At 43.6% G+C, this 21,300-nt stretch overlaps 1 protein-coding gene across 1 annotated transcript in view; it reads right to left on the bottom strand.

The window, feature by feature from the left end:
- SPATA21 (spermatogenesis associated 21) overlaps positions 1-21,300 on the bottom strand; it is a 57,856-nt gene that overhangs the window by 17,831 nt on the left and 18,725 nt on the right. Inside the window, exons 9-10 of the mRNA XM_066266579.1 lie at positions 19,626-19,697; positions 19,396-19,513 (exon numbers count right to left, since the gene is read on the bottom strand). Coding sequence (XP_066122676.1) covers positions 19,396-19,513; positions 19,626-19,697 — 190 coding nt within the window. The remainder of the gene's footprint in view (positions 1-19,395; positions 19,514-19,625; positions 19,698-21,300) is intronic.

The following is a 21,300-nucleotide window of genomic DNA, read 5'->3' as shown; positions in this document are numbered from 1 at the left end:
TGCTTCTGCACAGCAATGTGCGTTGGTTGTCAAGAGGGAAGGTGCTCAACCATTTTGTGGCTTTCTGAGCAAAATCCAGACTTTTCTTGAAATGAAAAACGTTGAGCATCCTGAGTTAGCTAACACTGAGTGGCTCCTGAAGTTCTACTATCCCGTGGACATGACTGAACATCTCTGAACCAGTTCAATGTGAAAATGCAAGGCGTTGGAAATAGTCTTATCCCTTCAACAAGCAGGGTTTGCATTTGAAAACAAGCTGGAACTCTTCATCGCTGACACTGAAACAGGTCATTTACTACACTTTGAAAAACTGGGAGAGTTTAAAGATGCATGCACAGCAAGTGACTCTGTTCAACATCTTGATTTCCAGCAGCTAGTGGGCTTCACATCTAATCTGCAGTCATTCAAAGCGCACTTTGGAGAATTTCCTAAGCGCACTCGTCTTTTTTTTTTTTTTTTTTTTTTTTTTTATTTTTCTGAAGCTGGAAACGGGGAGAGACAGTCAGACAGACTCCCGCATGCGCCTGACCGGGATTCACCCGGCACGCCCACCAGGGGCGAGGCTCTGCCCACCAGGGAGCAATGCTCTGCCCCTCCGGGGCATCGCTCTGCCGCGACCAGAGCCACTCTAGCGCCTGGGGCAGAGGCCAAGGAGCCATCCCCAGCGCCCGGGCCATCTTTGCTCCAATGGAGCCTTGGCTGCGGGAGGGGAAGAGAGAGACAGAGAGGAAGGAGGGGGGGTGTGGAGAAGCAAATGGGCGCTTCTCCTATGTGCCCTGGCCGGGAATCGAACCCGGGTCCCCCGCACGCCAGGCCGACGCTCTACCGCTGAGCCAACTGGCCAGGGCCTGCGCACTCGTCTTTTTAAGTTCATCACCCATCCACACAAGTGTGCGGTGGACAGCGCCGACCTGAGTTACATCCCCAGTGTCTTTGTCAGAGATTTTGAGCTACAAGTTGCTGACCTGAAGGCCTCAGACATGTGGGTGAATAAGTTCAAGTCACTGAATGAAGATTTGGAAATACTTGCATGACAGCAAGCAGAGTTGGCAAGCAAACACAAGTGGGGAGAAATGAAAAAACTTCAACCCGTGGACCAGCTGATTGTCAAAACTTGGAACGCGCTTCCTGTCACATACCACACACTGCAGCATGTGAGTATTGCTGTACTGACAATGTTTGGCTCTACGTATGCATGTGAGCAGTCTTTCTCACATCTAAAGAACGTTAAGACCAACCTACAATCACGTTTAACGTTTAATGGATGGAAGTCTCAATGCCTGCATGAAGCTTAACCTCATCATGTATCAACCAGACTACAAAGCCATCAGCAAAACCATGCAGCACCAGAAGTCGCATTAATGGTAAGAAGTACTTTATTCATCATTGGTTAGCAACAGCATAACAATGTTATTAAAAAGAATTCAGAGACTTATTGTACTTTAAAAGTGTTGGTCTTACATAAAATGCACACATTTACTTGTATTTAGTGTTAAACATATTGTATGGCTCTCATGGAATTACTTTTAAAATATGTGGCATTCATGGCTCGCTCAGCCAAAAAAGGTTCCCGACCCCTGTCCTAGAGGAAAACATAAGCAATAAGCTCTCCGTCATCACTTGCAGCAATATATTGGCTGATTTATCTCCACACGCAAGGGAAATAAAAGACAGGATAAACAAATGGGACTATATCAAACTAAAAAGATTTTGCACAGCTAAAGACAATATGAACAAAATAAAAAGGCAAACCACACAATGGGAGAACATATTCAACAATATGTCTGATAAGGGGTTAATAACCAAAATTTATAAAGAACTTGTAAAACTCAACACCAGGAAGATAAACAGTCTGGTCCAATCAAAAAATGGTCAAAAGATGGCCCTGGCCGTTTGGCTCAGTGGTAGAGCGTTGGCCTGGTGCGCAGGAGTCCCGGATTTGATTTCTGGCCAGGGCACACAGGAGGAAGCGCCCATCTGCTTCTCCACCCCTCCCCCTCTCCTTCCTTCTGTCTCTCTCTTCCCCTCCCGCAGCCAAGACTCCATTGGAGCAAAGTTGGCCCGGGCAATGAGGATGACTCTGTAGCCTCTGCCTCAGGCGCTAGAAGGGCTCTGGTTGCAACAGAGCAATGCCCCAGATGGGCAGAGCATCTCCCCCTGGTGGGCATGCCAGGTGGATCCCGGTTGGGTACATGTGGGAGTCTGACTGCCTCCCCATTTCCAACTTTGGAAAAATCCAAAAAAAAAAAATGGGCAAAAGAAATGAATCGACACTTCTCCAAAGAGGACATACAGATGGCCAATAGGCATATGAAAAAATACTCAACATCACAAATCATTAGAGAAATGCAAATTAAAACCACAATGAGATATCACCTCACACCAGTCAGAATGGTGCTCATCAACAAAACAACACAGAATAAGTGCAGGCGAGGATGTGGAGAAAAGGGAACCCTCTTGCACTGCTGATGGGAATGCAGACTGGTGCAGCCACTGTGGAAAACAGTATGGAGATTCCTCAAAAAATTAAAAATGGAACTGCCTTTTGACCCAGCCATCCCACTTTTAGGAATATACCCCAAGAACACCACATCAACGAATCAAAAGGAGAAATGCACCCCCATGTTTATGGCAGCATTGTTCACAATAGCCAAGATCTGGAAACAGCTCAAGTGTCCATCAGTGGACGAGTGGATTAAAAAGCTTGGTACGGCCTGACCTGTGGTGGCGCAGTGGATAAAGCGTCAACCTGGAAATGCTGAGGTTGCCGGTTCGAAACCCTGGGCTTGCCTGGTCAAGGCACATATGGGAGTTGATGCTTCCAGCTCCTCCCCCCTTCTCTCTCTCTCTGTTTCTCTCTCTCCCTCTCTCTCTCCTCTCTAAAAATGAATAAATAAATAAAAAAAATTAATTAAAAAAAAAAAAAAAGCTTGGTACGTATATACAATGGAATACTATGGGGCCATGAAAAAGAGAGAAATATTGTTTTTTGTGACAACATGGATGAACTATTATGTTAAGTGAAATAAGGCAGGCAGAGAAAGAAAAATATCATATGACCTCACTCATCTGAGGAATCCAACAAACAATATAAACTGTGGAACGGAATAGAGACAAAGGCGGCAGGATCAAAGGATCCAGAAGGAAAGCGGACAGAGAGAAAGGGGATGACAGGCTGATAGGATGGGATGAGAGCAGAAAAGCAAATCCTGGAGGGAAGAGGGGAGAGCATTATGGGGAGGGGGATGGGGAGATGTACTGGGAAACATGGGGGAGGGGAAGATGTATTCGGGGGAACACTAAAATCTATGTAAACACAATAATTAATAAAAGAAAAAAGAGTAGGTATAAAGACTATGACTTCAATCTTGCTGGCACGCTTGTCTTCCTGGCTTGCATGCTTTGATGAAGCAGACTACTATGTTGGAGAGGCGAATGTAGCAATGAAATGAAGACGGCCTTCAGCTAAAGGAAACTGAGCACTGAGCCCAGCAACCCGTGAGGGGAAATGAATTGTAGTAAGGTACCAGAAAGCTGCAAAATTAATATTGATATTCTAGGAGGAAAGGTCAGGCTTTCTTGTCCTGTCTTTCCTTTGGAGAGGGGAAGGAGAAGAATGTAGATGTTTCTGGCTTGCAAGGACAATGGGTCATTTAGTTTTAAAACTAAAATAAAGGTTAACTGAGAAACTTCTCTTTCAATGGGAGACAGAATTTACATACCACCCTACATTGATTGAAGTTCCTCCTTCTCCCTGAAATCCTGAGAGTAACATACCTCTAGGCAAAGGAGGGGAGATGAACCCTGAAAGATTGTAAATGTCTTTGATTGTGTTACCTTGAAAGTCTTAATGTTTTTTGTATCCCCTAAACAAATGTTGTAAGCTTGTGCCATGATGTCATGCTCTCCCCAGCCTGTGTGTGATCAAAGGTATATAACCAGCCCCTGAGATGTATTTGGGGCACATGATTTGGGTCTGTAAATGCCCTGTGTCAGCCATATGTGGCCGGCATATTTAATAACTCTCCTCCTTTAATAAAACTCCTCAAAATTCATCTGGACTTGGGTGTCTCTACGTAAACCCACAGAAGTGAGGCACACTACTTTTCAGCATCTGGGGTACGGTACTTTACAACAGAATCAGGCAAAGAATCACATGAGTGAGCTTAGAAGCAGATCTTTCCCCACTTGAGCCTATCCAAGAGTGCCAGGCAACATCTTTATTGCAGCTTTGGAAGAGACTGTGGACCAACACCTTGATTGCACCTCTCTAAGAGAGCTTGAAGCAGAGGACTCGGCTAAGCTGCACCCATATTCCTAACTCTCAAAAATGGTTTCAATCCACCTGTTCTTGTTTTTGTTCAGTCCATTGAAAGGGCTAAGGAGCTTTTTCATGAGCTCATATAAGAAGGCATTAATGTGGACATTATTCAGGCAGACAGAACACAGGAACAGAGAGATAACATAGTCCACAGCTTCAGAGCAGGAAAAAATCCGAGTCCCTATTTGTACAGCCTTAATAGCCAGAGGTATGGATTTTAAAGATGTGAACTTGGTGATCAACTATGACTTTCCAACAAGCTCAGTTATCCACAGGATAGGTCGAACTGGAAGAGCAGGGCATAAAGGAAAAGCTGTTACATTTTTCACTGAGGATATAAACCATTATTAAGAAGCATTGCCAATGTTATACAGCAGGCCAGATGTCCTGTTCCAGAATACATAAGAGGCTTCCCAAAACTACTAAGCAAACAAAAGAAGATGGTGATTAAGAAGCCATTGCAAAGGGAGAGCATTAGTGCCACTCCAAAAATACTTCTTAGAAAAAGCTATGGATAAACGGGAAAAGGTCATTGGTCAGAGCAACAGGAGAAAGTAGCTCTTAAAGACAAAAGTTTAAAAAGATTTTTTTAAAAAGACTGAATCAAAAAGATAATTTTATGATCTCAATGTGATTGTTGTTTTCATGGACTACTTCACCTTAAAATCACCTGTAACATTTGAAATCAACTACAAGAACATAGGACTGGAGAAAATTGATCATAAACTTTCAGTGTATCGTGTCAGATTTCAATGTAGATGACTTTTAAATGATTACACAATGAAAATAACATTCAATGACATTTCTGTGGTTTGAATCTTTTTTTTTATTATTATTAATTGGTTTATTACTTATGTACTGTCAAATTCATTCATTCTTCTCCCTTCTACTTTCTTAAGGATTTGTGTTATTTTTTTTTATATATATAAATAAATTTTTATTTTAATGGGGTGACATCAATAAATCAGGGTACATACATTCAAAGAAAACATTTCCAGGTTATCTTGTCATTTAGTTATGTTGCATACCCATCACCCAAAGAGAGATCATCCTCTGCCACCCTCCATCCAGTTCTCTCTGTACCCCTCCCCCTCCCCTCCCCCTCTCCCTCCTTCCCTCCCCCCACCCCCCTTAGCCACCACACTCCTATTCATGCCTCTCAGTCTCGCTTTTATGTCCCACTAATGTATGGAATCCTGCAGTTCCTGTTTTTTTCTGATTCGCTTATTTCACTCCGCACAATGCTACCAAGACTCCACCGTTCCGCTATAAGTGATCCAATGTCACCATTTCTCCTAGCTGAATAATATACCATGGTGTATATGTGCCCCATCTTCTTCATCTAGTCCTCTATTTTTTTTACAGTGATTAAAAGCCTTTAAGCAAACTCTTGGTCAATACAGCAAGAATCCATAAATGAGTAGTGTCCTTAACATGTTCCCCAAGTCCAAGTTGGCCCCCTCACCATGCCAAATCCCTGAAAAATGCAACCCAACCACAGTTCAGTCTGTTAGGAGCTGTCACAGGGAGCAGGAGTCCAGGAAAGTTCCCCATAGGAAAAGTCCATATGGCACTGGAATTGTTGTCACCATTCTATACTTTGCAGCTCATGTCCAAGTCCCAATGACCGCTGCTTCTAGCTGGTAATGATTCAGGTAGACTGGAAAAAGCCATTTGCAGCATGCGTGGATATGGAGCTTCTGTTCTCCTCTGCCTGGAGAGTTGAGACCAGGTTGCTTTTCCCTGGAGCTCTGTGACTGTGGCCTGGTAAAGAGAACCTTGGGATACACTAAGCTGGGTGGCAAAGGTAAATTCATAATACAAGTTGGCAAAAGGAGGAAAGAGAGCTCTAAATTAAGAGTAGGTCCCAGTCTGAAATATGAGTGGGGCATTGAGGTAGGAGGAATAAAGGAATCACTATATATTAAGCAAAGCAGCAGAAAATAGGACTATCAACACCCACAACAGAGATCTTTGAGGGAAGAATAAAGAACCTGACTATTCAGGCAAAACATAGTCAAGTGGCCCTTGTGCAAATGAGATCAGTTTACCTGCTTCTTGGAAGAAATACCCTAGGCTCGTCCACAGTGTCGTAGATGGGGTCGACGGCCCTGGGCACCTTCAGCCTTCAGTGGCAAACCCCAGCATTCTGGGCAAGGTTAGGTCATAGGTGGCTGGAGCAGGCCTGGAAGAGACTGAACCCTCCCTTAGAGGAGCGAGGGGGAAGCCCACCTTCCAGTGTCCCTGTTTCCTCACAGCAGAGGTGTGTAAGCCTGGCAGGCTTTAGCTCAATGACCTTCCTTTCCACTATTGAAGCAGGACCCAGATGGCATCCTATGAGACCCCTTTGGGGTGCTGGAGCCTTTAAGGGTGTATCCTAAAAGCTGGTAGTTCCCCCTGATCTCTATTGGGCTTTTTCTGCCTCTAGGTATCTTAAAAGCCATTCTCAGAAGATCTCGCTGAGGGGTTTGAGGATCCCCATCCGCCTATATAAATCTTTTCCATATATCTGGAGCTATTTGGAAAAAAGACAGAACAGTGTTATTAGCTAGATCTAATAAAGAAGGTAGATTTGGTGTCTCCTGTTCATCAGCTTTCAAAAGAAATGTAAATTTTTTTTTTTTTAAGTAAAAAGCATGATATGGTAGACCCGTCGGAGTCATTGGCCTGGTGTGCAGGATTCCCGGGTTCGATTCCCGGCCAGAGCACACAGGAGAAGCGCCCATCTACCTCTCCACCCCTCCCCCTCTCCCCCCTCCCGGTCCCTCTCCTCCCGCCCACAGCCAAGGCTCCACCGGAGCAAATCCACCCTGGGCACTAAGGATGGCCCCATGGCCTCCGCCCTAGTTGCTAGAATGACTCCGGTTGTAACAGAGCAACATCCCAGATGGGCAGAGCATTCCCTCCGGTAGGCATGCCAGGTGGATCCCAGTCAGGCGCATGCAGGAGTCTGTCTGCTTGCCTCCCCATCCCCATCCTCAGAAATATACAAAAAATAAATAAATAAAAGAAAAAATACAAAAAAAAAATACAAAAAAAAAAAGGGGGGGGGGCATTCCCTTGTGCTAAAGCACCAGGAAGCATGGAGTGAGCTTGAGTATGTCCTATGAAACATGGAGCTCTATGTTTACATATAAGACTTTGAAGGAGGAACTGCTGAAATAGTTTGTCAGCATTTGTCCCTAAGACAGCAGTCTTTATAGTGGGAACACCATACGTAAATATTTGCTGTCTGTCTATAGATTAAGGGGGGAATATGGCCAATGCTGAAAAGCCATGATCTTTGTGCCCCTCCCCTCCCCCAACCCCCTCCCTCTCCTCCCCCCACCCTGTAACCCCAACACTGTTGTTCATGTCTCTGAGTCTCATCTTTATGTCCCACCTATGTGTGGAAACATAGTTCTTAGTTTTTTCTGATTTACTTCTTTCACTCAGTATAATGTTATCAAGGCCCATCCATGTTGTTGTAAAAGATCCTATGTCATCATTTCTTATGGCTGAGTAGTATTCCATAGTATATATATACCAAAGCTTTTTAATCCACTCATCCTCTGATGGACACTTGGGCTGTTTCCAAGTCTTTGCTATTGTGAACAATGCTGCCATAAACATGGGGGTGCATTTCTTCTTTTCAAACAGTGCTATGTGTTCTTGGGGTATATTCCTAACAGTGGTATAGCTGGGTCAAAAGGCAGTTTGATTTTTAATTTCTTGAGGTATCTCCATACTGTTTTCCACAGTGGCTGCACCAGTCTGCATTCCCACCAGCAGTGCAGGAGGGTTCCCTTTTCTCCACATCCTCGCCAGCACTTATTCTGTGTTGTTTTATTGATGAGCGCCATTCTGACTGGTGTGAGGTGATATCTCATTGTGGTTTTAATTTGCATTTCTCTAATCATTAATGATGTTGAACATTTTTTCATATGCCTATTGGCCATCTGTGTGTCCTCTTTGGAGAAATGTCTATTCATTTCTTTTGCCCATTTTTGGATTGGATTGTTTGTCTTCCTGGTATTAAGTTTTACAAGATCTTTATAAATTTTGGTTATTAACCCCTTTTCAGACGCTATGTCAAATATATTCTCCCATTGTGTAGTTTGTCTTTTTATTCTGTTCTTATTGTCTTTAGCTGTGCAGAAGCTTTTTAGTTTGATAAAGTCCCATTTGTTTATCCTGTCTTTTATTTCACTTGCCTGTGGAGACAAATCAGCAAATATATTGCTGCGAGAGATGTCAGAGAGCTTACTGCCTATGTTTTCTTCTAAAATGCTTATGGTTTCATGGCTTACATTCAAGTCTTTTATCCATTTTGAGTTTATTTTTGTGAGTGGTGTAAGTTGGTGGTCTAGTTTCATTTTTTTGCAGGTAGCTGTCCAGTTTTCCCAACACCATTTGTTGAAGAGGCTGTCTTTACTCCATTGTATTGTCTTACCTCCTTTGTCAAATATCAATTGTCCATAGAGCTGTGGGTTTATTTCTGAGTTCTCTGTTCTGTTCCATTGATCTATGTGCCTGTTCTTATGCCAGTACCATGCTGTTTTGAGTACAATGGCCTTATAATATAACTTGATATCTGGAAGTGTGATACCTCCCGCTTTTTTCTTCCTTTTCAGGATTGCTGAGGCTATTCGTGTTCTTTTTTGGTTCCATATAAATTTTTGGAATATGTGTTCTATGTCTTTGAAGTAAGTCATTGGTATTTTCATTGGTATTGCATTGAATTTATAAATTGCTTTGGGTAATATAGACATTTTAATGATGTTTATTCTTCCTAACCATGAGCACGGTATATGCCTCCACTTATTCGTATCTTCCCTGATTTCTTTTATCAATGTTTTATAATTTTCTGAGTACAAGTCTTTAATCTCCTTGGTTAAATTTATTCCTAGGTACTTTATTTTTTTGGTTGCAATGGTAAAGGGGATTGATTCCCTGATTTCTCTTTCTGACAGTTCATTATTAGTGTATAAAAATGCCTCTGATTTCTGAGTATTGATTTTATATCCTGCCACCTTGCCAAATTCTTTTATCAGGTCTAGTAGTTTTTTGACTGAAACTTTAGGGTTTTCTATATACAATATCATGTCATCTGCAAATAATGATAGTTTTACTTCTTCTTTTCCAATTTGGATGCCTTTTATTTCTTTTTCTTGTCTGATTGCTGTGGCGAGGACTTCCAGAACTATGTTGAATAAGAGTGGTGAAAGGGGGCAACCCTGCCTTGTTCCTGATCTTAAGGGGATAGCTTTTAATTTTTGCCCATTGAGTATTATGTTGGCTGTGGGTTTGTCATAGATGGCCTTTATCATGTTGAGGTATGTTCCCTGTATTCCCACTTTGCTGAGAGTTTTGATCATGAATGGGTGCTGGACTTTATCAAATGCTTTTTCTGCATCTATTGAAATTATCATGTGGTTTTTCTCCTTTCTTTTGTTTATGTGATGAATCACATTGATTGATTTGCGAATATTGTACCAGCCTTGCCTCCCAAGAATAAATCCTACTTGATCATGGTGTATGATTTTTTCCATATATTGCTGGATCCGGTTTGCTAATATTTTATTGAGGATTTTTGCATCTAAGTTCATCAGGGATATTGGCCTATAATTTTCTTTTTTTGTGTTGTCTTTGCCTGGTTTTGGAATCAGAATTATGCTCGCCTCATAAAAGGAGTTTGGAAGTCTTCCTTCCTCTTGAATTTTTTGAAATAGCTTGAGAAGGATAGGAGTTAGTTCTTCTTTGAATATTTGGTAGAATTCACTTGTGAAGCCATCAGGCCCAGGACTTTTCTTTTTGGGGAGTTTTTTGATAGCTGTTTCAATCTCATTTGTTGTAATTGGTCTGTTTAGGTTTTCTGATTCTTCCAGATTGATTTTTGGAAGATTATATGATTCAAGGAATTTGTCCATTTCATCTAGGTTGTCTAGTTTTTTGGCGTACAGTTCTTCATAGTATTTTCTTACAATATTTTGTATTTCTGTTGTGTCAGTTGTTATTTCTCCACTCTCGTTTCTAATTTTATTTATTTGAGTCCTCTCTCTTTTTTTCTTGGTGAGTCTTGTTAAAGGTTCATCGATCTTGTTTACCTTTTCAAAGAACCAGCTCCTGGTTTCATTGATCCTCTGTATTGTTTCTTTAGCCTCTATGTCACTTATTTCTGCTCTGATCTTTATTATTTCCTTCCTTCTACTAGCTCTGGGCTTTACTTGCTGTTCTTTTTCTAGTTCTTTTAGATGCAGGGTTAAGTTGTTAATTTGAGCTTTTTTTAGCTTCTTGAGGTATGCCTGTAATGCTATAAACTTCCCTCTCAGGACTGCTTTTGCTGTGTCCCATAAATTTTGAGTTGATGTATGCTCATTATCGTTTGTTTCCAGGAATTTTTTAATTTCTTCTTTGATCTCAATGTTAACCCATTCATTGTTTAATAACGTGCTATTTAGTTTCCAAGTGTTTGAATGTTTTTCAATTTTTCTATTGTGGTTGATTTCTAGTTTAATGCCATTGTGATCAGAGAAAGTGTTCGATATGATTTCAATCTTCTTAAATTTGTTGAGCCCGCTTTTGTGCCCTAACATGTGGTCTATTCTAGAGAATGTCCCATGAGCGCTTGAAAAGAATGTATATTCTGCTCTTTTAGGGTGAAAGGTTCAGAAGATAGCTATTAAATCGAGTTCATCTAATATGTCCTTTAAGTCTGCTGTTTCTTTGTTAATTTTCTTTCTTGAGGACCTATCTAATGATGTTAATGGGGTATTGAAATCTCCTACTATTATAGTATTGCTGTTGATCTCGCCCTTTAAGTCTATCAAAGTCTGCTTTATATATTTAGGTGCTCCTATATTAGGTGCGTAGATATTCATAATGGTTATATCTTCCTTTTGTATTGCTCCCTTTATCACTATGTAGTGACCTTCTTTATCTCTAACTATGGTCTTTGTTCTAAAGTCCATTTTGTCTGATATAAGTATTGCTACCCCAGCTTTTTTTTCATTTCCATTTGCGTGAAATATTTTTTTCCATCCTTTTATCTTCAGTCTGTGTGCATCTTTTGATTTAAGGTGTGTCTCTTGTAGACAGCATATGTATGGGTCCTGTTTTCTTATCCACGCAGCTACCCTATGTCTCTTGATCGGATCATTTAATCCATTAACATTTAAGGTTATTACTGATATGTAATTGTTTATTGCCATTTTTTTTCTTTAAAACTGTTTTTCTCTTTTGCTATATTCTTTTTTTCCTTTGATCTGTTTACAACAGGTCCCTTAGCATTTCTTGCAGCCTTGGTTTGGTTGTAGTGAAATCCTTTAGTTTTTTTTTGTCTGTAAAGCTTTTTATTTCTCCTTCAATTTTAAATGATAGCCTTGCTGGATAAAGTAGTCTTGGTTGTAGGTTCTTGTTCTGCATTACTTTGAATATTTCTTGCCATTCCCTTCTGGCCTCAAGTGTTTCTGTTGAGAAGTCAGAAGTCATCCTTATGGGGGCTCCTTTGTAGGTGATTGTCTTTTTTTCTCTAGCAGCTTTTAATATTTTCTCTTTATCATTTAGCTTTGGTAATTTAATTATGATGTGTCTTGGTGTTGGTTTCTTTGGATTTCTCCTTAATGGAGTTCTCTGTGCTTCCTGAACATGTGAAATATTTTCCTGCCTTAATTGGGGGAAGTTTTCTGCTATAATATGTTTGAACAAAGTCTCTATCCCTTGTTCTTTCTCTTCTTCTTCAGGAACCCCTATGATGCAGGATGTTATTTCTCTTCATGTTGTCACAGAGCTCTCTAGAGTTTCCTCAGACTTTTTGAGTCTCTTTTCTTTTTTCTGCTCTGCTTCCATGCCTTTATTTATTGTGTCCTCTAACTCACTGATTCGATTCTCTGCTTCATCCATCCTGCTTTTAATTCCTTCCATTGTATTCTTTATTTCAGATATTGTATTTGTCATTTCTGTCTGATTCTTTTTTATTATTTCAATGTCCTTTTTTATATTTGTTATCTCTTTATTTAGGTTTTCGTAATGGCCATCTATGGTGGTTCTAATATCTTTGAGCATCCTAATGATCGTTATTTTAAACTCTGCATCTGGTAATTTGGTTATATCTGATTCACTTAGGTCCTTTTCTGGGGATTTCTCTTGGTTTATTTGTGTTGTATTTCTCTGCCTCCGCATTTTCTCTTCACGAGAGTGGCTGTGATCACGTGCTCGGGTGCACAAGGGTTGGTGGCCTTGGCCTTTGCCCCGCCCCCCGTGTGTGATGTTATGCTCGGTCCTGAGGGCACTGGCGAGCACCTTTGCTCAGCTGCGGGTCTCCGCCTGTTTCCGAGCTTTCACCCTGCCTTTGCAGGATGATCCCACTCAAGGAACAGCTGCTAGCCTTGGCTCTACCAGCCAGGAAGGGCTGTGTGCCCAAGCTCAGCTTCGTAGCGGAACTCCGCCTCTTCTGGACTTTTGGCTCCACCCCTCGCGGGAGGAGCAGGCTACCAAGTCAGACCGCAAGCCTGGGTTGCACAGGCGGGGCAGGGATGTGCTCCTCTGCCCTTGCTCCGGAGCTGGTTTCTACCCTTTCTGGGTTTCCCGCCCTTCTCCCGGAGGCTGGATTACAGGCTGCCGGCAGCTGAGCTTAGCCACTTTTGCACGCCCCCTTCTCCCTAACCGGGCAAGATTGAGCTCACACCTGAGCCCACTGGTGGCCAGCCGGCTTCCGCCCCTGCCAGCAGAACTGCGCTTTTGTCTCCCACTGCCGCCCGCTCTCCGGTGCGCCCTCAGCCGTGTGGGTGGGAGCGTTGCAGCTCAGACCCTAAGACTCACTACCGTAGACCCGAAAGCTCCCTCCTTCTATGCGACTCTGCTCTGAATGCCGCGGGGGAGCTTGTTTGGCTGCTCTCCTGCTTCCCTTTGCTGGTATTGCTGTTTCCGGGGGAAATATTCACTTCAGCTTTGGGGAGTGACTCGTCCCAGGGGTTAGAGTGGCTATCTCCCAAAAATGTTTCTCCCTATGCCTCCTAGATTGCACTCTCTTCCTGTTACTGTGGTTCTCTCCCCTCTCCCTCCGTCTCCAGGAGCCCCGGGTGAGTGTTTGTGAGAGAGATGTTCTGCGTGGTCCCTTTAAGAAGGATCCTGGGTCTGAGAAATCAGACTCTCTCACAAACAGTATCCTGACTTGTTTCCAGCTAAATACTGTCCTTATGCTTCTTCTGGGCTCTGGGGCTGCAGGCTGGAGCTTTGTTCCTGGGGCTCAGGGCCCTTTCCCCCTCTGCTAAACTCACTTCCCGCCACGCGAGTCTCTCCCTGCTGCCGTTCGCTCCGAGAAGCTGGGCAGCCCTCTCCGCGTTTCCGCTTTTCCTACCAGTCTCTGGGTGGCTTCTTCAGCGTTCCTGGGTTGAAGAGTCCTTTTAGTTTAGTCCAAAGTTGGTTTTTCCAGTTGATAGTTCATAAAATTAGTTTGTAATCCACATTGGTTCTGGGAGGTAGATGCTGGTACGTTCGCCTACTCCAGCGCCATCTTGTCGCCTGTCGGTGAGCGGCGTTCTCCACGAGCCCGCGCAGCGCCCTGTGGTTTGAATCTTGAGGTACTTCTTATAGAAGATCAAAAACTTATGCTAAAAATGACAACACCCAAATGTGATGAACTCTTAAGGATGTTTCTCTTCAAGTGTGGAGGAATGTATGAAGTATGTTGAGAGACATCTAGAAGCATAGTAAAGCCTTGAGATTGAAAGTCCCTTCCCCGCCGCCTTATGGGTTTTTTGTTTGTTTGTTTGCTTGTTTTTTGAATGGACAAGAAGCCCAGGCTATTTACCAAGAATAAACCTACTGCTCTTTAAAAAAAAAAATGACCTGGCATGTTTGTTTCCTATGACCAAATCACAGCTTTCAAGTAAAAGAATTTTGGAAAACCAAGACCTATTATCACAAGTACCTACAATGTTCATGCATAGCATAGTTTATAGCAGTGACAATGAACAATCTACAGTCACTCACGACAGTTCTAGTACTTTAAGAGTCTTCTGGAATTAGTGGTGATATTAAATTTTACATCTAATGACCAGGCAGTGGTGCAGTGGATAGAGCGTCGGACTGGGATGCTGAGGACCCAGGTTTGAGACCCCGAGGTCACCAGTTTGAGCACGGGATTGTCTGGTTTGAGCAAAAGCTCACCAGCTTGGACCCTAGATCTCTGGCTCAAGCAAGGGGTTACTCGGTCTGCTGAAGGCCCACAGTCAAGGCACATATGAGAAAGCAAACAATGAACAACTAAGGTGTCACAACGAGAAACTGATGATTGATGCTTCTTATCTCTCTCCGTTCCTGCCTGTCTGTCCCTGTCTGTCCCTCCCTCTGATTCTCTCTCTGTCTCTGTGTAAAAAAACAAAAACAAAAAAAACCCCACAAAACAAAACAAAACAAAATAAAATAAAATTTACATCTATAACCCAGGCTGGGTAGTTCTGTTGGTTAGAGCATCGTCCTGATATGCCAAGGTTGTGGGTTTGATACCGGGGTAGAGCACATACAAAAATCAACCAATGGCCTGATCTGTGATGGCTCAGTGGATAAAGCTGGAATGCTGAAGTCGTCAGTTCAGAACCTAGGCTTGCTGGGTCAAAGCACATAGCAGAAGCAACTACAGCACCTATAGCAACTATGAAGCAACTAGGAGTTGATGCTTCCTGCTCTGCCTCCCCTTTCTCCCCCCCCCTCCTCTCTAAAATCAATAAATAAAATCTTTTTAAAAAAAGAATTAAGCAATGAATGCATAGAGCAGTGGAACAACAAATTGATCTTTCCCTCTCTCTCTTTCTCCCCCCTTCTCTCTCTCTCTCAATCAATAAATTAAACTATTTTAAAATAATTACATATACAATGTATATAGAGTTATAATGAAGTGTGTCATCATTGGCAGATACCCAGTATTTCCAGATGACCAATGCATGTTATAAAAGCATTCATAGGAAAAGAGCCATTCAAACTACAAGGCAGACCAATGGTTTTTATTCAAAAGAGTCCAAAAACTTCATTGCTATCATTTCAGATTCCATACTGCAAACATTTTAAGACACTACCACTTGTTATATTTGGGGTAGTACCAAAGAAAAATTTCCACACGATATGTGGCTATTAAAGGAAAAGGTTATTAAAATACTCCGTCTCCAATTACATATATGTGTGAGGCCAGGTTTACACATGTACTTTAAGCATACAAAAACAACATACAGTATTGCAACAGACTGAATGCAGAAGCAGATCTGAGAACGAAGCTCTCTTCTTTTATGTCAGATGTTAAGAGGTTTGCAAATAATGTCGTTCTTCTCATTAAGCTTTTGGGTTTTGTTTTGGAAAATAGTTATTTTTCGTTTAAATTTTTAAAAAGTTGATTGATTTGAGAAAGAGAAACATCGATTTGTTGTTCCACTTAGTTATGCATTCATTGGTTGCTTCTTATATATGCCCTGACTGGGGATCAAACCCACAACCTTGGCATGTTGCGATGACGCTCCAACCAACTGAGCTACTCAGCAGAACCTCATTTAAAAATTTTTTTGTGTTAACATATAATAGGGTTATTATTGTTAAAGAAATATATTTTTTAAATTTCTCAGTTTAATTTTAAATATGGAAAATACTGACAGAGTTTCCTTGGTGTCCTCAATAATTTTTAAGAGTGTAAAAGGGCCCTGGCCGGTTGGCTCAGCGGTAGAGCGTTGGCCTGGCGTGCAGGGGACCTGGGTTCGATTCCCGGCCAGGGCACATAGGAGAAGCACCCATTTGCTTCTCCACCCCCCCTCCTTCCTCTCTGTCTCTCTCTTCCCCTCCTGCAGCCAAGGCTCCATTGGAGCAAAGATGGCCCAGGCGCTGGGGATGGCTCCTTGGCCTCTGCCCCAGGCACTAGAGTGGCTCTGGTCGCGGCAGAGCGACGCCCCCTGGTGGGCAGAGCATCGCCCCTGGTGGGCGTGCCAGGTGGATCCCGGTCGGGCACATGCGGGAGTCTGTCTGTCTCTCCCCGTTTCCAGCTTCAGAAAAATACAAAAAAAAAAAAAAGAGTGTAAAAGGATCCTAAGACCAAAAAGTTTGAACACTGCTGCTCTGGAGAAACTCTTGCCCATGTATCCCAGGAAACACATAAGAATATTCAAACTGGAGGTGGGGGAGGGGAGTAAAGAGGGACAAGTATACAGTGACAGTGAGCAATCTGACTTTGAATGATGGGCACACAACACAATCAACAGTTCAAATGCTATAGAGATGTTTACCTGAAATCTATATACTCTTATTGATCAATGTCACCCCATTAAATTTAATTTTCTAAATTAAAAAAAAAAAAAAAGAATATTCAAACCGTTTCTACCATAGCTGGAAACTGAACATAGCCCTAATCTCTATCTGTGGAATGAAAAAATATATCATGATATAGTCATACTATGTAATAGTACATAATAGTAAGTAGCAGTGAAAATGATAAATGATCTATGGTTACGCACAAGAACATGAATGTATCCAAAAAGAATAACATCAAGGAGAAAGAGTAACTGAAGACTTACTTTAGTATGAGCCCACTCATATAAAGTTCAAAACTAAAGTATTCAGGAATACAAACAAATGTGAGTTAAAAAATAATAATAAAGCACTCCACGACATATCTACCAGAATGACTAAAATTGAGGATTGGCTACCAAATTTGCACACCACTTGGGAAAAGGTCTGGCAGTTTCCTGTAAGTAAACGTACACCTACCCTATAACCCAACAATTCCATTTCTGGGTATTTACCCAAGAAAATATATGCCCACAAAAACACTTGTACAAAAATGTTAATAGCAACTTACTTTATTATAACCAAACTGGGAACACCCAGAAGTCCATTAATAAAAGAAGGGATGAACAAGCTGTGGTCCATTCATACAATGGAATACTACTCAGCAGTAAAAAGGAGTGGAGTGGGCCCTGGCCGGTTGGTTCAGTGGTAGAGCGTCAGCCTAGTGTGCGGAAGTCCCGGGTTCGATTCCCAGCCAGGGCACACAGGAGAGGCTCCCATCTGCCTCTCCACCCCTCCCGCTCTCCTTCCTCTCTGTCTCTCTCTTCCCCTCCCGCAGCCGAAGCTCCATTGGAGCAAAAGATGGCCCGGGCGCTGGGGATGGCTCTGTGGCCTCTGCCTCAGGCTCTAGAATGGCTCTGGTCGCGACAGAGCGATGCCCCGGATGGGCAGAGCATCGCCCCCTGGTGGGCGTGCTGGGTGGATCCCGGTGGGGCGCATGCGGGAGTCTGTCTGACTGCCTCCCCGTTTCCAGCTTCAGAAAGAAAAAAAAAAAGGAGTGGAGTGTTGTAGATGCCCACAACAACGTGGATGAATCTCAAAACCATTGTGCTGAGAGAGAAGAGCTAGACAGAAAGACGCAGACTGCATGTTTCCGTATATATGAAGTCATAAAACAGGCAAAACCAATCTGAGATGGAAAAACATTAGGGGAAAAAGGCTTGCCTCTGGAGGGGCGGGTTTACGGACCAATGGGGAAGGTTCAGAAGGGCATTTTCTGCAGCGGATGATAAAGTTCTCTACATCTTGAGAAGAGTTCAGGTAGTCAGGGTGGCAGCATTTGTTGAGACTCACACAGTGATGATTTGTGCATGTCACTGAATGTAAATTATACCTCAGAACAAAACCTCTAAGCAATTATTGACCTTTAGTAAATGATATGTATGCCGGAGCATCTATCTAGAGGGAAATGACTATAATTTATTTTGAAACAAATAAAAAAAAACCCAGTATGGATTAATGAGTAGATAGAGTGGTGGATAGATAGAAGATACAGCAATTATGGGAGAAGGGCAATGGTAGAGAACCTAGATGGCGGGTGTTTATGTTGCTTGCTGTGAAATTCTTTGAACTTGGCTGTATGTTTGAAATTTTCAATAAACAGTGAGGAAAAAAATAAGCAGTGAAATTAAAAACAAAAAGCAGGGGATGCCTGACCTGTGGTGGCGCAGTGGATAAAGCGTTGACCTGGAAATGCTGAGGTTGCCGGTTCGAAACCCTGGGCTTGCCCGGTCAAGGCACATATGGGAGTTGAAGCTTCCTGCTCCTCCCCCCTTCTCTCTCTCTCTCTGTCTCTCTCTCTCTCTCAATCTCTCTCTCTCCTCTAAAATGAATAAATAAATAAATAAATATTAAAAAAAAAAAGCAGGGGAATAACGGTTAGTTCTTCTTTGGGGGGAAAGTGTTTGGTGATTGGGGCTTCAAGGTTATTAGAAATAATCTATTTTCAAACTGGTGAAATGTTTTATTGCTTTTCAAATTATATATTACTGTCCTTCAGCATTATGTGTATATTTAGAGTGATTCATAAGTGCTAGGAGGAAAGCGGATCTCTTGGCTGTGGGGTTGCTCAGTGGGTGTGGCTGGAGCAGCTGCGATCACTCCCCCTCCCCCACCCCAAGTGGAAAAGGCCTGGCCGGCAGTGGGGAAAAAAGGATCCGACTTACTGAGCAGCCTGGACAAGGCTCTGTGTGATAGACAGCCCTCCCGGGCCTTCTGCCCTCATCCTTTGCCTCCAGCCTGAGAGAGTTCATGATGTTTCTGTATGTAGCCATCTCTTCCCTAGATAAACCACTGCACACCCACTGGTCCACCCTGGAAAACGTGGGGAGGCTTCCAGCTCTTATGTTGTCTGGCCCCAGGCGGGCTCCATCACATCCTATTTCTGGGATTGCTACATGGGTATTTAAGGAAAAATGTTCTCTTGCTGTTGAGGCTGCTAAACTAAGAGGGGGTGAGCATGGGGCTGGCCCTTGCCATCCTACCCACTCTGGGAAGAGCCTACGTGAGCGGGAAGCTCAGGCAGACAGATGAGCAGGAGCGATCAGACAGCTTTCGTGGAGCTGTCTGGTCTCCTGGGTCCGTCCATTCCTGAGGCCCTGACCAGTTATGTGAGCCAATACATTCTCCTTTGGCTTAACCCCATTTTATTTGGGTTTCTTTCACTTGCCACGAGGCGTCTTCTAACTATCAGAAGTCCGCAGCTGCCAAAATGCTAGGTGCTATTACTGTGTCCCCCAACCGTCCACCTTCCAATAAGCAGCCCTACTCACTTAGTGATCTCCTCTAAGGCTGCCTCGGGTAAGGCCAGCATCTCCACCAGCAGGGACAGGATCTCAAAGAGCAGAGTGTGGGGATTCGGAGGAGCCGTGTCCGTCAGAGCGTTCTGTTCTGGGGACATGGGATGGTGGCTGCCGTTACCATTTGCTAGCCCTGGGTGCTCCCCACCCCCATCCACCTGTTCCCTCTCTGGGCTCTGCTGCCCTGGATTCACCCTGCTTACCCACGGAGCAGAAGAAGCGCCTGGTGTCTGTCATGACAGCCAAAAAGTCTTTGAAGCCCACGTGACCATCTCCTGTGGAGGCCAGAAGAATGCGGGATGAGCAGGGGCCTTCCAGTGCGGTTCAGGCATTGCAACCTAGGCGTGCTTACTAGCATTGTGATTATAAAAGTAACGTGTTCAATGCACAAAGCACGGTGCACTCAGGAAACTAGAAGGCAAAAATTAAAATCTCCTGGGTTAGAAGCCGTCAGAACTTGAGTCATAGAGGCAGCTGTCCGGGATCATATCCCAAGTCCATCCCTTACTATTCATGTGACCTTGGCAAAGTCTCCTAATGCCACTAAACCTTAGTTTCCCCATCTATAGGATGAGGATAAACATAATAGCTATTCTCATGGGAGAGAAAATGAGGCACAGTGCTTAGAACAGGGCCATGAATATCACACATGCTCACTAAATGTCAGTGACTATTATTATTACATACAATATGTAGGAGAATCATAGAGTCCCACTTTGGCCTTCAAGGCCCTGCTAGACCTGCCTGTTACCTGTCTCCAACCTCACCTAGTGCCAAGTCCCCCAGCACTAACCTGCTGTCTCCCCTCAGGGGCTACATTCTTCCCTGTTCAGGGCCTTTGCACATGCTTCTTCCTCTTCCCAGAATTCTTCCACTACCTTCCAACTTAATGCTTTTCCCTGACCATCCCATCCTCGGAGAAGTCAGACCACTCCAGGTCAGATCCCTCATCAAACATTCTCATAAAACCTGTGCTTCAACCACACACTCAGAAGGTCTGGAATTTAATGGAGATTCTGGGAGGCAGGAACAGGTTTTGGGCCTGTTTTGTTCTGCACTGTGTCCTCTGGGCTTAAGACAGGTTGGCTTTAGCAAATGTTCTCTGAACAACCAGATGAATGAATGAATAATCTCTAATCCTTAAAACCACCCTCTGGGGATGCCAAATACTCTTATCCCCATGTCACAAATGAGGCCTGAGGTGCAGAGAAAAGGAAGTTGGTGTCTAAGGTCACATAGGGGCAGAGCTGGGGTCGATTCCTGGCTTCTCTGTGAAGATTCACACTTTTGCAGTGATAGAGGAAGCAGTGGTCAGGAGCTCCAAGCCCTGCTGCTCCCCATGTCCTGCGTCTAGCCAGCCAAACCGTGTGTGATTCCACTTGCCCTGCACCCTCTTCCCTGTGTCTAGGTTATTTCTACCACCAGAAATGCCCCCTTTCCTTCTTCTCTCCTTGCCTAACTGCTACTTCATCCTTCACAATTTGACTTTGGCATCGCCTCCTCCAGGAAGCCTGCCTTCCTCTTCCTTTCCTCCAAGTCACCTTAAGTGCTACTTCCTTTTTTTTTTTTTTTTTTTTTGTATTTTTCTGAAGCTGGAAATGGGGAGAGACAGTCAGACAGACTCCTGCATGCGCCAGACCGGGATCCACCCAGCACACCCACCAGAGGCGACGCTCTGCCCACCAGGGGGCAATGCTCTGCCCCTCCGGGGCGTCGCTCTGTTGCGACCAGAGCCACTCCAGCGCCTGGGGCAGAGGCCAAGGAGCCATCCCCAGCACCCGGGCCATCTTTGCTCCAATGGAGCCTCGCTGCGGGAGGGGAAGAGAGAGACAGAGAGGAAGGAGAAGGGGAGGGGTGGAGAAGCAGATGGGGGCTTCT

The sequence above is a fragment of the Saccopteryx bilineata genome, chromosome 3 (genome assembly GCF_036850765.1).
Source record: "Saccopteryx bilineata isolate mSacBil1 chromosome 3, mSacBil1_pri_phased_curated, whole genome shotgun sequence".
Taxonomy (NCBI): Eukaryota; Metazoa; Chordata; class Mammalia; order Chiroptera; family Emballonuridae; genus Saccopteryx; species Saccopteryx bilineata.
This window is presented reverse-complemented; position numbering and strand designations above follow the sequence as displayed.